This window comes from Carassius auratus, chromosome 38 (assembly GCF_003368295.1).
Source record: "Carassius auratus strain Wakin chromosome 38, ASM336829v1, whole genome shotgun sequence".
Lineage (NCBI taxonomy): Eukaryota > Metazoa > Chordata > Actinopteri > Cypriniformes > Cyprinidae > Carassius > Carassius auratus.
This window is the reverse complement of record NC_039280.1, coordinates 79651-96060: the sequence shown is the minus strand read 5'-3', so window position 1 is coordinate 96060 and position 16410 is coordinate 79651. Positions and strand designations below refer to the sequence as shown.

At 32.1% G+C, this 16410-nt stretch overlaps 1 protein-coding gene across 4 annotated transcripts in view; it reads right to left on the bottom strand.

Annotated features, from left to right (window-relative positions):
- Nucleotides 1-16410, bottom strand: part of LOC113056575 (signal-induced proliferation-associated 1-like protein 2) — a 111138-nt gene that overhangs the window by 47826 nt on the left and 46902 nt on the right. For all 4 annotated transcript variants that reach the window (XM_026223334.1, XM_026223335.1, XM_026223336.1 and 1 more), the window contains exons 5-7: nucleotides 4715-4889; nucleotides 3288-3391; nucleotides 934-1091 (exon numbers count right to left, since the gene is read on the bottom strand). In XM_026223334.1, coding sequence (XP_026079119.1) covers nucleotides 934-1091; nucleotides 3288-3391; nucleotides 4715-4889 — 437 coding nt within the window. The remainder of the gene's footprint in view (nucleotides 1-933; nucleotides 1092-3287; nucleotides 3392-4714; nucleotides 4890-16410) is intronic.

Genomic DNA, 16410 nt, shown 5'->3' with positions numbered 1-16410 from the left:
ACATTTTAAAATTTTTTAAATTATTATAATTTTTTCCTCTAATATTTACATTTGAGTAATTTTGCTTTGCTTTTGTTATTTTATGATATTTTTCTATATTTATATAATTGCTTAATTTTTTTATTTTTTTTTTATTTTAGTTTTAGGAATTTTAATTTCCATTTTATCTTTTATCAATTTGTTACTATTCTATTTTAACACAATATGTTTGTATATTATAATTTTAATTTTGTATTATATTGTACTGTTTATATTCCAGTTTTATTCTTTAACTTTTTACATTTCTATTTTATTGTAACAGGGTGGTCGTTTATTTTTCACATATATTTTTTAAATTAGTTGATTAATTTGTAGTATTTTGACTTTAGTGTTTTATTATTTATTTATTTTTCTAAATTCCCGTTTTTCTAATATCTATACATATATTTTTTTTCGCTCACATTTTCTGCATTATTTCAATGGCCAAAAATAATTGTAAAAGTTTTAGTTAAAAACAACAACACGAATCAAGATTTTCAGTGAATAATGACTTTAGCAGTGTTCCATAAAACTACAGTAAGTGTTCATAAGATTTACATAGAGGAGGAGTCATATGGACTATTTTCATGGCACTGGTATGTGTGTATTTTTGGGTTTTACAGTAACTGATAACTATAGATTTCATGATATGAGAGATGCACAAATCAGACTTATCCAATTACATAATTTCCCCTTTAATGCAATAATTAAATGCCTCAACCAGCCTTTGGCATTGCTTTTAAACAGTTCCTGCGAGTTATCCAGCATTTAATGCAGGTCCGTCAGCTTCAATTATATTTTTCTCTCTTTACAGTAACAGAATTCACTTTATTTCTCTTAATATAGTGCATCATAATCATAATTTACGGTGTAAATCAAAGGCATCGTTCCCACACAGACGTTTGCTTCACTCACCTGTAGCAGACGTTCTCCGTGCACGGATTGTGAACTTTAATGATGACAAACACATGCTGGAAATGGGAGCGGATGTTTTTGGGTGTGAAAGGCAAGGCACCAGGCTCCTGGAACACGATGGTGACGATGTCATTTCCTATGTGTCTCTTTCTGAGCAACTGGTGAGAGAAGACAAAGAACAGAGGTGCATGGACTCGGTGTGTGCCGTTTACTCAAAGGACAGGTTTTAGGACACTTTAGTAAGTGTAGCAGCAAATCCATCAGCTTCAAAGTGCCCGAAAATTCTTTCATTTTGGCTAATATGAACTAACAGAAACTCTAATTATAGGAAAAATTACTGAAAATGATATTTTCAATCGTCTTTTGTAACCAGGGCCCAAAGTTAACATTTGCAGTGTGAAATAATAATAATAATAATAATAATAATATACATAAAATATTATTTTTATGTTGTTTAAATATTGAATGTTGTTAAAATATTGAAAAATAAATGGACATCAGCTATAATCATAACTCTAAAAATTTTATTAATTAAATAAAATCATAATAAAAATGTTATGTTGATAAAATTCTGAAAATAAAACAAATTAGTAGTAATAATAGTAAAAATAATTAAAGTAGTAGTAGTGTTAGTGTTAGTATTATAGTTTCGTATTTATTTATTTTACTGTTTTTATCAACACATGTATTATAATTAGTAGTAGTATTTGCTGTAATATAATAATAATAATAATAATAATTTTGTGAACAAAATAAAAAGTGAAAAAAATAAAACAACTTGTTGCTAAACATTTTGAAATTAAATAAAAACTATTATTATTATTATATTATTACAGCAAATACTACTACTAATTATACTAATACATGTGTGTTGATAAAAACAGTAAAATTTAACACTTGTCAAGAGCAAACGGAGGGTAAAATAAATAAATAAGAAACTATAATACTAACACTAACAATACTACTACTACTACTAATAACAATAATAATAATTTTGTGTTGCTAAACATACAGCCTGTAAAAAAATATTACAATAACATTTTCAACTAATATCAGCAGATGTGGCAAAAAGCAGATTTTGGACCCTGTTTGTCATGATTTATTTTTAATATGTTTTGTCTTCTAAATCAAAAATATTTAACTAATTTAGGAGGGTAACATTTTTTTTCACAGCAAAAACAAAGATTAAAAATATGAGTTATATATATATATATATATAAACTCATTCGCCAGCAATGTGCCATCTGAACTAATTTTTTGCACAATAAATGGCACAAAAGATGTTTGCAAAAGCTGTGAAAGTCTTAAAATCTCTTGTGCTCATCCATAAGTACAATATCTGTAACCTGAGAGATTTTTAGCACTGTCAGCCCTTCATATCTCAAAGATATTTGATAAGGGAACGGAGTGAGGAACTCATAATATTCCATTAACCCCGAGATGTCATATTAATCATGCGCTTGCCTTCCTGTGAGTGGCCAAGGGTTACAAACAGGATTATGGGTGTATGAGAAGATGTGAGGCTGAACGGAGCACGAGTCTTCTGGAAGCTTACGGACAGGGATTTATGCACTAATCCTGCACAATCGAATTTAATTGAAGTTGGAGAAGAAAAAGACAGAAAATCCTCTAATCCTGCCAATCGACTGTCAAGAGATGTAAGTGACAGCGATCAGTCAAGACATGTGCAATGATGAGGCTCCGTTTTAGGAAAGTCATTGCAACTGAATCGTTTTATACAAAACGTATTAAATATATTTAATGGCATTAGATGCAATGCAGTGCATGCATTTACCAAAGTGAAGTACTCAGTCTTTAAGATTTTTCTTTTTCCTTGAAAGAAGTAAATGCTTTAAAATGCACATGCATACAAAAAAACTAAACAAATAAAAATAAAAAATTAAAATAAATATGTGGGGAAAACAAATAATAATTGAAAAGAAACAAAGTGCTAACTGTTCAAACCTGAGGTTATATACAAAATATTGTCCAAAAAAGGGGGAAAACAATAAAATACATAAAAAAACTAAAGATAAAAATAAAATAAATAATTAAATAGAAATGAAACACTAATGAATATATAGTTAGAAATAAAATAAATTGTTAAAAACGGAAGGAAAAAATAATCAAAGAATGTTCAAAAAAAGAGGGAAAAGAGATTCATCAATATATCTTTTAATTTATAAAACATATTCAGATTTAAATACATTGGGTTTTCTTTCACCAACATAACACTATATCAACTCTATTAACATCCAAACCCTGATGAGCATTGATCCAGAACGCAGCTAAAGGGAGACAACGGCATTATCTGATCAAGAGAACATATCATGACACATATAATAAATCTGTACCTGCTGTCTGTTGTTGGGGGTGTAGGGCAGGAGCGTGGACACGTGGAACATCAGCTCGTAGTCTTTATATGTGGTGTAGAGCGAGTGAGAGCCGGTGGAGTCCGCTGGAACAATCAACACAAACACATCACTATCTCATTATATATATATAATTTTAAATTGTTTAAATCTGAGGAGAAATTATTTTTTTCTCCAAAATTTACCATTAATTATTATCAATAATAAAGTAATTAATTAAGAAAATAAAGTAAATAAGTTTACACAGAAGCAACAAAACCAGTCAAGTGCCTGAGCACAATAATAACTGTGCTTGTTTATTTATTTTTAATAATAACAAAAACAAAAATTATACACACACACACATATATATATATATATATATATTTTTTTTTTTGCAAATGTGAAAAAAATAAATGCTATTAAAATGTAGTGTTTTAGAGCAATGTGCACTGTTTATTTATAAATTATTATTATTATCAAATAATTAATTAATTTCTAATAATATTAATTATCATCATATTTTATCATTATATATATATACATACATACACACACACACACACACACACACACACACACACACACCCACACACACACTACGGGTCAAGAGTTTGGGATCAGTAATACTTTTAATGTTTTATAAAGAAGTTTCTTCTGCTCATCAAGGCTGCATTTATTTAATAAAAAATACAGAAAAAAACAGTAATCTTACTAAATTTTATTACAATATAGGATAATGGTTTCTATTTTAATATTCTTTAAAATATAATTTATTTCTGTGATGCAAAGCTGAATTTCCATGAGCCATTACTCCATTATAAAGAGTCACATGATCCTTCAGAAATCATTCTAATATAATGATTTATTATTAGAATTATTAATGTAGGCAATAGTTTTTTTTTGGAAACTGCAATTTTTTTTATCAGGATTCCTTGATGAATAAAAAGTTAAAATGAACAGCATTTATTCAAAATATAAATCTTTGCCATCGCTTCTCCTCAATTTAACACATCCTTGCTGAATTAAAGTTTTAATTTCTACTTTAAATAAATGCTCTTCTTTGTAACTTTTTATTCATCAAAGAATCCTGAAAAAAAGTATCACAAGTTCCCAAAAAATGTGAAATGATCACTGAAGACTGGAGCGATGATGCTGAAAATTCAGCTGCGCGTCACAGAAATACATTTTTTTAATGTATATTTGACATAAAAGATTTTAATGTATATTAAAAAAAGAAAAACATTATTTTACAGAATCATAATATTTCACAATATTGATTTTTGATCAAATAAATGCATCCGTGACGAGCAGAAGAAAAGCATTTAAAATCATTCTGATCCCAAATTTTGACCAGTAGTGTATGTAGATAATTTTTTCTAAATGTGAAAAGTAAATGGTGTTTATAGTGTGGTGTGTTCAGCACATACTCTTGTTGTCCAGCTGAGCTCTGTACTTGGTGAAGCCCTTCAGCCGGACTCTCTGACCGAGCAGATCCAGGAACTCGTCCAGCGCCGGCCCGGCGTTCTCGTTATTGTACATCTCCTCCTCTGTGCTCTGACCCGCTTTACAGTACAGGACGCCCACTTTGTGCTGGAAACTCAGCTGCAAGAACAACACGTGCCACAGAAGCCTGTTTATAATCGTTTACTACGACTAAAACTTCACTCCTCGAGCAAAGGCATGTACTCAGAAGAAGTCATGAATAAAACACTCATCTCAGGTTTGGTTTTTAGGTGTGGATGGGTATTTTCATGTACAGTACAGACCAAAAGTTTGGAAACATTACTATTTTTAATGTTTTTGAAAGAAGTTTCTTCTGCTCATCAAGCCTGCATTTATTTTTTTTTAAATAGAGAAAAATTTAATATTGTGATTATATTATTACAATTTAAAATAATTGTTTTAAAATGTATTATACTTTAAATTATAATTTATTTCTGTGATGCAAAGCTGAATTTTTAGGATCATTATCACATGATCTTTTAGAAATCATTCTGATATGATGATTCATTATCAAAGTTGGAAACAGTTCTGCTGCTTAATATTTGTTCAGAACATGTGATACTTCTTTAGGATACTTTGATGAATAAAAAGTAAAAAATAAAAAGGTATGTTTTTAAAATATAAATATTTTGTAATAAAAATATACACTACTGGTCAGTAATGTGGGGTCAGTAATTTTTTTTTCTTTCTTCTTTTTAAATAAAATCAATACTTTTATTCAACAAGGATGTGTTAAATTGATAAAAAGTGATAGAAAAGAAAATATATTATTAGAATTTTTTATTTATTTTGCAATAAATGCAGTTCTTTTTAACCTTTTATTGATCAAATATATTCGACAGCAGAACTGTTTCCAACACTCATAATAAATCAGAATATTAGAATGATTTCTAAATGATCATGTGATCGACTGATGTTACATGTGACACTGAAGGCTGGAGGAATAATGCTGAAAATTCAGCTTTGCATCACAGGAATAAATTAATTTTTAAAGTATATTCAAATAGAAAACTATTATTTTAAGTTGTAATAATATTTCACAATATTACAGTTTTTTCTGTATTTTTGATCAAATAAATGCAGGCTTGATGAGCAGAAGAAACTTCTTTCAAAAACATTAAAAATAGTTTTGTTTCCAAACTTTTGGTCTGTACTGTACATGAGTACATTCAGAAGAGCTCAGTCTGTGACACACTGACTACAAACAGAGACCTTATTCATGAGGATTTAATAATCATTATGGAAATGGAAGGATTAGAAACTCAGCGGCAGAGTAGAAAACCCTGTGGATCGTCACGATTCTCTCTCTCTCTCTCTCTCTCTCTCTCTCTCTCTCTCAGAAAACATTGGAGTTACTTTGTTTTCCCGTTTATTGACTGACGAGTCTCCGGTCCCTATATTGAGAGAAATCAGAAGCACAGAGGCGTTGTGTGCACTGTGTGAACATGATGTAGTTCTAGACTAAATGTGAATGTGCATTAATTTATCTCACTCGCAAAAAAAAAAAAAAAATTAGTATTCATAAAAAGAAATGAAAACAGCAGAATATGATACAAACACAAATGTATCTAATCCTATTTTATTAACTATGTCTTTGCTGCTAACCTTCGATGATCCAGTTCAACCAAACTAACATGACTTTAGATAAACTGGTGTAAAATTGTGCTTCATTGTTTTTTTATTGCTGAAGAGTGTTGAATCTTCCTCTCCTGTGTTCTTCTGCACACACGTGAATTTACTTTTCCTTCAGACTGAGATTTATTCTTTACACTTTTTTGGTGTGAAAGTGCTTTTACATTTGCTATAAATACAAATTCTTATATTAAAAACAATCAAGCCCTTCTCATAATTAAAAAGTAATGCAAAAGTAACGTAACGCATTACTTTCCATAAAAAGTAACTAAGTAACGTAATTAGTTACTTTTTAGCAGTATTGTAATGCATTACTTTTAAAAGTTCGTTCCACCAACACTGTTCAAAATGTGTGCTTTTGTTTAGTGTGAGACATTGTTATTTTTGTTATAAAATTATTAACGTATTTATGCACTTTTATCAATTTAAAGTTATAATGAACTTTTCTTTTCACATTCCGGTTTTAATTTTAGATTAAATCATTAAATGGTTAAATGAAAATTCGTCCATCTTCTACTCACCCTCGAAGCATCCTAGGCAGTGTTGTCAAAAGACCCGGTCGTACCAAGTCAATACAAAAAAAATGAAAATGTGACGGTAGCAGGTTTCTTTAAGTACCGGTGGTACCGAGTACCCGGTCAACCCGGTTCTTGACGCATACAGCGATATGATTTCCGCGAAGCAGAAAACGCGGACGGCATCTCAAAATCCAGTCATGAAACTTATTTAAACTTATTTAATATCACAGTCAAGGAATTGGTCAAAGTTAGCATAAATGAATCAAATCAAATCTCCATATGGACCAGTATTTTAAAATGTTAAGCTGCAAAAGTTGGTCGAAATCTGAATCCTGCATGTTCTGCGCGTCTCTGTGCGACATAGACTGAATCAGCATCTGCCGTCTCAATGAGGACATAAACACATCAACAACATCCCCAGAACTGTTCTGAGTCACTTCACAAGCACTTTACCGTTTCATTTGAGGAAAACCAGTGTCAGTTTAAAGGTATTCACAGCAACCCGTCAAAATAAAAGTTCGTTTTTACATAAAGGCATTGTGCTAGAAATATTACTATTATTTAGTAAAACGTATGTGATACTGCTACTACTGCTGAAAAAAAATAGAAATAAATCACACAATATTTCTTGCATGTTTTAATTGTAATAGCAAATCCAATTTTTATTTATAATCTTTTTTAGAAATTAATATAATTTTTTAACTGAAATGAAATGGTTTTTTTTTATTGTTTAAGTTAAATCTCATAGAAAACTGTGATACCTAAACAAACTTATTTCAGGTATTTGCCAAAGCAACATAAAAAAGGGTGGTTTAATATTTTCAAATTTAACTAAAAAACACTATTTACACAAATAAATCATATACTGTATATTCTGTTTCATTTGCTTTATTATATCTGTAAAATAACATTTACTTTGCAAAGTGAGCACAATATGCACTTTGTTTGTTTATTTATAACAACAACAATAATAATAATACCATTATTATTTATATTATTATTATTATTATTATTATTAAAGGAATTGCATACACAAACACTCTGTGTCAGGGAAAATGTAAATGGTATTTCACAAAGAAATCACAATATGCATGCTTTGTTTATTAATAATAATTAATAATAATCACAATAAGAAGAAATAATATTATTAATTATTATTATTATTGAATATTATTACCAGTCGGAGGTGTTGTTTAAGCAAGTTTAGCCTGCCACCGAGCTGATAAAGGGTTCAAACCCTCAGTTCCTTTGATCTGAAGTGAGCTGTGACAGGTCACTAAAAACACAGCAGCACTGCCCTCACAGACTCTGAACGCAAGCGTAACCCAGTCGTGACGGGAATCAGACTCCGCTCTCTTACGGAGGTCAAGTATTCCCAGCGTGCAACCGTACTGGCGACCTCGCTCCTGGAAACCTTCAGCAGACTGTTTCAGATTAGGAACAGCCAGTGACTTCCACAGCGTCTGCTCGAGCAGCGCTAATGCAGTCCAGAGGAGATGCCCTACTTGGCTTCAGGAAGGACACACACACACACACACACACACACACACACACACACACACACACACTCGAGTGATTAAAGGAGTACATGACGGCATCCAAACCGCTGACACATTCTGAATGGCTTGAGATATGTCCAACAGGCAGATTTTAGAGAAAGAAAACGGTGAGAAACACAGAGGAGCGAATGTGATGTGAGCCGTCATACGAGCCAACAGTGATGTCATGAGATCAATTACTCTCAACAGTTTACATTTAAACAGCAACAAAGAGTCAAAGTTCTGTTACAAACACTAGTGTATCAAAAATACTATTTTATAAAAATAAAAAAATATATATTATAAATTTAAAAATCATGTGTGTGTGTATATATATAATTCTACAAAATTTTAACTGATAAATAATAAGTCATTTTAACTGATAAATAATTGTCTTTTTATTATATTATTTTTAAAAATATAAAATATTTATGAAAGTGTTTTAATGTATGTATATTTTATTATATTAATTAAAAATCTTAACATTTATTATGGTAAATAATAAGTCATTTTGTTTAGAAATATTTTATAAAAATTACAATATTATTCATAACATTTTAAAAACCTACATGTTATATATATTAAAACATTTAATATAGTTTTTCATATTTATATATAAATTTCAACTGTTCAAAAATTGTACCTTTTATTTTAAATAATTAAAATATTTCTTAGGAATCATTGGGGAAATTAATGTCATCAGACGCATAATTAACTTTAAAGCAAATTTTAAGGCAGCATCACATTTATTCTTCATTTAAAAAGGCAATGCCAGAATTCAGTGTGACCAGGTCAGTGGAGAGTTTCATACGTGATGACAGGGAATCATCAATTTCATAGGACAAGACCTTAAAAGCAGTGAGATGCGTTGCAAAGGTCAAAGACATCAAAACAAGGCAGCACACTAGAGTTTTAAACAGAGCAAGAAATGCCAAAAACACAGGACGAGTCTGAAATCTTTGACACGGACACTTTCTATTGGATCCTGATATTTTATTCAAACGTACAGAAGAAAGGATAAAGATTACTGAAACACATTCTTCTGTCTGTTCCTCAGAGAGCTCAACACAGACCCAGATAAACCTCCGAATGACATGAAACGCCACAAGACGGAAGAAACACAGGCTAGTGATGGAGGCACAGAGAGCTGAGTGCTTTACATAACGCCACCCTGACTGCGGTGAGTGACATCACTGCTCCCATCAGCCCTCGGGGCAGGAATGACTTCCTCTCACGACTCTGAGACTCAAGCACCAGCAAACATGCGGTCATCATACAGTCATTTACTACCTGCACAGCGCTAACCGTCACACTGCAGAAACAGTGGGCAACCTGCTGCTGAGGACTGCTTCTGGAAGCATTTTTCCCATTCATTTCTCTAAAGAGCTTAAAAAGTTCAAAGCATTGAACAGCAAACCAACCAGCTCTGAGATGCAAAAAACGTTAAGAAATAAGGAAAAAAGTTCAAAGCTTATAGCAATGCAGTCTTTGAAGAGATGTGCAATATAGAAATACATTTTTTAAGTATAGATTAAATGTTAAATAATTATATATTATAACATTATAATAATTATATTATATATATATATATATATATATATTAAATGTCTATTATTTTTATATTGCAATTTTAAAATGTAATAAAAAAATATGATTAAAAATTAAAGAATAAAAAAGAAAATCAAGCTTTGAAAACACAGGAATAAATAGTACAAATATTTCATAATATTACTGTTTTTGCTGTATTTTGGTTTTTATACACACGCACATACATGTATGACCCTGGAGCACAAAACCAGTCATAAGGGTCATTTCCATCGATGTATGGTTTTGTTAGGAGGACAATATTTGTCCGAGATATTTAAATTATTAAAAAATCTGGAATCTGAGTGTGCCCCAAAATTAAATGCATTGAGAGAATTACCTTTAAAGTTGTGCAAATTAAGTCCTTAGAAACACATATTACGTATCATAAATTAATTTTTTATATATTTACGGTAGGACATTTACAAAATCTTCATGGAACATGATCTTTACTTCATATCCTAATGATTTTTGGCATAAAAACATTCTCAGATGAACTAACTCCGGCTTGGTGCCCCTTATTTCAATTATCTGTGGATACATGTAATATTCCAACTATCTGGAAAACATCAATTGTCATTCCATTGCCCAAAAAACATGCCCACAGCAAAATGATGACTATAGACCAGTAGCGTTGACATCTATAGTGATGAAGTCATTAGAGCGTATAATGGTTTGTAAGTTAAGGAGTGAGGTACAGCATCTTTTGGACCCGTACCAATTTGCCTATAATAATGGCAGGGGTACTGATGATGCTTTAATTACAACTGTACATTCCATCTTAAAGCACTTGGAAAATCCATCAGGTTATGTTCGTTTATTATTTATGGATTTTAGTTCTGCATTTAATTGTATTCTTCCGCAGATAATGTTAAGTAGACTACAGCAGATGGAAGTGAACCCTTTTATTGTTAAATGGTATGGCTCTTTCTTGACAGAAAGGAAGCAGCAGGTGAGAGTTAACTCCACTCTTTCTGATATGATTAGTAGGGCCGGGACTTTAACGCGTTAATTGAGATTAATTAATTACACAAAAAATAACGCGTTAACTAAGATTAATTAATTACAGAAAAAAATCCCGCATTTTTAATAACTTATTTTTGCACCGTGGAACGTTTCTCACTGGATGAGTTTCGGCGGGACCGATTATACTGGAGCACCAACTAGCGTTCGCATATCACTGCAGCACATCGAGCCTCAAGCATCACCTCAACGCAAAACATATAGCAGCTAGCGTGGACTTTACACTTTATGTTGAACTATGTATTATTTTGTTGGTGCAACAGTTTATGTTGAACTCTTTATTGTTTTGGCCAAGGTTATTGAGAGTTGGACTTAGTATGTTATGGCCTCTGAAGCAACAGAGAGATGTTTTATAATAGTCAGTGTTTCCAATGTTCTGAATGTAATTGACAGTATTGTGTTTTACTTAAAAAACACTTTACAGAAGGTTCCAGCACCTATAAGCTTCCTGAATTTCTGAAATGTACTATTTCTAAATTGTTTCTAAATATGCTATTGCTACACTTCATGGCAAAAATTGCACTGGTCTGCTAGACTTGGTTGAACAAAATAAACAATATTTTGTTGCTTAAGCTTATGTATTCAGTCATTATTCAATGGTATACTATAAATCCATGTGAAAAAAATTACTTCTCACTGTTCTCAGGTCTAATATTTATATGCGATTAAAATGCGATTAATTTCGATTAATTAATTACAAAGCCTCTAATTAATTAGATTAATTTTTTTAATCGAGTCCCGGCCCTAATGATTAGTGTAAGTACAGGTGCCCCTCAGGGCTGTGTAAGTTCGCCCTTACTTTTTATATTATATACAAATGAATGCAGAACTATCGGTAGGAATAATTTTATTATTAAATTTTCAGATGATACGGCCATACTTAGCTTACTCTACAACAAATCAGACATTGGTGTTTACATACAGGAGATAGAGGAGATGGTTAAGTGGTGCAATAAGTATAAATTGCTCCTTAATGTTAATAAAACCAAAGAAATGATTTTTGACCCTAGGTCTATAGGCGATCAAAGCCCTATTATAATTGAAGGAGTACCGATTGAACAAGTAACAACATATAAATATTTAGGGATTCAATTAGACAAACAGTTACAGTGGTCAAATCAAGTGGAGTATGTTTCCTCAAGAATATGTGAGCGTCTACATTTCTTAAGGAAACTAAGAGTTCATGGTGTTGACAAGGATATTATGTTACTATTTTATAAGGCAGCAATTGAGTCTATTGTCCGATATGGTATGGTAGCTTGGTTTGGTAACCTGTCAGTTAAATTAAAATCACAGCTCCAAACATTGATTAAAAGGGCGGGAAAAATAATTGGACGAGTGCCACCGACCAGTCTTAATGAGCTTTTTGAGGAGGCGGTCAGGAAACAAAGTTTAAAAATTACTAATGATCCGAACCATGTCCTTTACAGTGAGTATGAGATGATGCCCTCAGGTAGAAGGTACAGGTTACCAAACTGTAGACTGAATAGGTTTAAATTTTCATTTGTACCACTTTCTATTAAAATATTGAATAAGAAGAAATAAGGGGTGTGGGTTGGTGGTAAATTATGTGTAGGGGAAGTATGTTGTGTTATATGTATATTGTATGTATCTGTTATCCCGAATGCCCAAAACAAATTTCTGCGTCAGGAGACAATAAAGGCAAATCAAATCAAATAAAAGAAAAATCTATAATTTTGACCCATACAATGTATTTTTGGCTATTGCTACAAATATACCCCAGAGACCTAAGACTGCTTTTGTGCTCCAGGGTCACAAATATACCCTATGGGTCAAAAGTTTGGATCAGTAGGACTTGTAATGATTTCAAAAAGTATCACAGGTTCAAAAATAATATGAAGAAGCACAACAGTTTCCAGGACTGATAATAAATCAGTATATTAGAATGATTTCTGAAGGATCATGTGACACTGAAGACTGGAGTAATGATGCTGAAAATTCAGCTTTGATCACAGTATTACACACATTACCCAGACTGCCCTGCTTCACTGTAACACACATGACTACACACACTGGAGTTTCCTGCTCGACTGACTCAGATGGGATCCCACACAAGGTCTACAACTAAAACACAAGTCTTTTGGGACGAACCCTTACACGCTCCTACAGAAAAAACATGAAACTGAGATCAATAAAGTGCATTAAGTGCAGTAATGGTATGTTACTTTTTCTGCTTCTGTCTCTTATGTGAGACTAAACACCTTGGGAATTTTTCAGACGACGTTTGATCTCGACAGTAAACCCGACAAGAAGATTCACAGCACATGTGGTGATGGGAATCCACAGTCATTCATGTGACAGGGAAATACTAAGACAGTGTTTAGAAGCTTGGAGTTGGTAACACTATCCTATATGCTCGATAACACTAGAAATCTCTTATGCTCGATAAGGCTGCATTTATTTATGTAGTACTTATGTAATACTTTCAGATCTATTGCTCTTACTTTTGAAAGACTTGTTCTTTCTTAGTGTCTGACCCTCTTCAGTTTGCATACCAGCCTAATATAGCCTAATCTATATGCTCCAGAGGTTTTACACACGTCTGGATAATCCTGGCACAATTTCACCTTTTTTGATTTCTCAAGTGCATTCAACACCATTCAGCCAGAGTTGCTGTGTGAGAAGATGAGGAGGATTCAGGTGGATTTGGAGCTTGTTTTCTGGGGGACTGATTATTTAACTGCTAGGCCACAAAGCGTGCCGCTTCAGAAAAGTGCCTCAGAGACAGTTCTGTGTAGAACTGGAGTGCCACAGGGACCTGTCCTGTCACCTTTTCTGTTTAGTCTATATATATCTGATTCGGATGATTCAGCTGTTGTGGGATGTATCTGGGATGGTTGTGAGGAAGTACAATCAGGGACTTTGTTGACTGGTGTAATAATAACCATCTGAGGCTTAGTATCTCCTCATAACTCGTAACTAGTCATTGATTTTAGGAGGAAGAGGCCCAAACCAGATCTAGTTTCTATTTTGGGGACTGATTCAGCCACATGGAAGCTGTATACAAAAAAGGGTTGGGGTTGGGCACATCCACATATGACAGGAACACACTAAATAAATTGATTAAAAAGGCAAGCTCTACTATTGGCATCACACAGGACTGGGTTGAGCAGGTTGTGGAGATGAGGATGCTGAGAAAAATAAATGTTATTATGAACAATGATTCGCACCCATTACATGCTTTAGAGGGGTTTCAGCAGAGTACATTTAGTGGCAGAGTGATCCCTCCAATATATAACGGCATTGCAAATAATTGCTGCCTGCTGCTATCAGGTTTTTAATGTGCAATACGTGTAATGTATTTTATTGGGTAATGTGCATTTTTTGTGTGTGTAAGATTCTTTTTTAGGGTGTGTAATTATTTAAAAATGTCTGTGTGCATGGATTAAATTGAGGTTGCTGCTGTAACAATATAGTTTCCTGTGAAATATTAATAAAGTTTTTAATAACAATTTGATTAAAACTACAGCAAAAACTGTAAAATTAAGAAATATTATTGCAATTTAAAATAAGTGTTTTGCATGTGAATATATTGCAAAATGTAATTTATTCCTGAGATCAAAGCAGCATTTTCTGCATCATTTCTCTAGTCTTCAGTGTTACATGATCTTCACAATATCAATCTTGAAAAGAGTTGTGCGGCTTCATATTTTTGTGGAAACCCTGATGGATTTAATTTTTCAGGACTCTTTTCTGAATAAAAAGGTTTAAAAGAAAAGTCGTTCGAATTAAAGTTTAAATTAGGAAATTTTGTAACATTTACATGTCTTTACTGTCACTTTTGATCAATTTAATGCATTCTTCTTGAACAAAAGTATTACTTTCTTCCGAAAAAAGAATATAACCAGAAAAAAATAAATGACTGGGCTTTCCATTCATATGAAAAAAGGACTATATTTAACATTCAAGAAACACTTTCTTGTAAAGCTGCTAAAGAAGCAATATTGAGAGGGAACGAATGGAACGCCTCGATGTACAAAATAAAATATAATTCCAGCTATATGTCATTCACACTTCCACACAAACTTAGGAAATCAATGGATGACTGGAGCTATTATTGATCATCTCTAAACATGATATTGGCTGATTTTCTCCCTTAGAAAGCAGACGACCATCTGAAAGTGTGTTGACATGTGGAAAAACAACTCGACATGCTGTTTCTGAGACCAAGTGCATGGTGATTTTTAGTCACATGACCATGCAATATATCCACAAACACTTCCTGCACTGTTTTGTTGCAGATATATTTGGGTTGTGAGAAACCGTTACTTCACTTATTCTTAAGGCATCTTTACACAGCACAGTATAGGCTGCTTAAAATTCAGTGAAAAGACACAATGCTACATTAAAGCCAGACTAAACGATGCCTGCTAAGTATACAGTTTACCAAAAAGTGTTAAAGAACCAGTCACTGAAGAACCCATATTGACTCTGAACATTAGAACAATAAAACGTACTGTTATAAAACATCGGCAAAAGTACTACAATAAAAGACACTATGCATTAGGGCTGCACTATTTATCTAAATAAAAACTATAAATCATGAAAATATGGAAATTGAGATCATAAACCATAAACATTTGTATTTATCAGATGCAATTTATATTTGTATAATATTTTCTTAAATACTTTCTGATTATTTTATAGTGAAATAACACAATAGCAATATTTATTTTTTTATTAATTTGATTAATTATTATTATATTTATTTTACATTTTTATTGTAGTTGGTTTTATTAGTATAAGCAGTTGTAGTATAATATTAGAAGTAGTAGTAATAGTAATAATAATATTGATTATTTATTGATTATTATTATTATTTTATAGACATATTAATACACTAGTCAACATTTAAAGGGGATCAAAAGGTTTCATCAGAGTTGTCCTAAAACCTAAAACCTAAAACCAAAATGCATAATATATGATTAAATTTTTTCTTTCTCTTTGGAGTGTTACAAGCTCTTGGTGCATGAAGACGATCTGTGAAGATGCAAAGACTAAACCCAAAGAGATATTCTCTATCAAAGTTAAGACTCTGCCACGCCCCCCCTAAACACCTCTTTTAAACACGCCCCCACATGTCTACATCACTGTGTGGAAATATTTGCGTAATGCCGCTCAAATGTTCACGCAAAGAGAGGCGGTGTGGTTTCAGTAACACAGTTAGTGTTGAAGCAGTCATTTCAGAGAGATGTGTGTGTATCTAGGAGAAAACAAAAGCACTTCATTTGTTCTTCCAAATGTAGATGCATCTTTAAGATTACTTACAACAGAACAGCAACACATTTTATTGACGACCGTTTC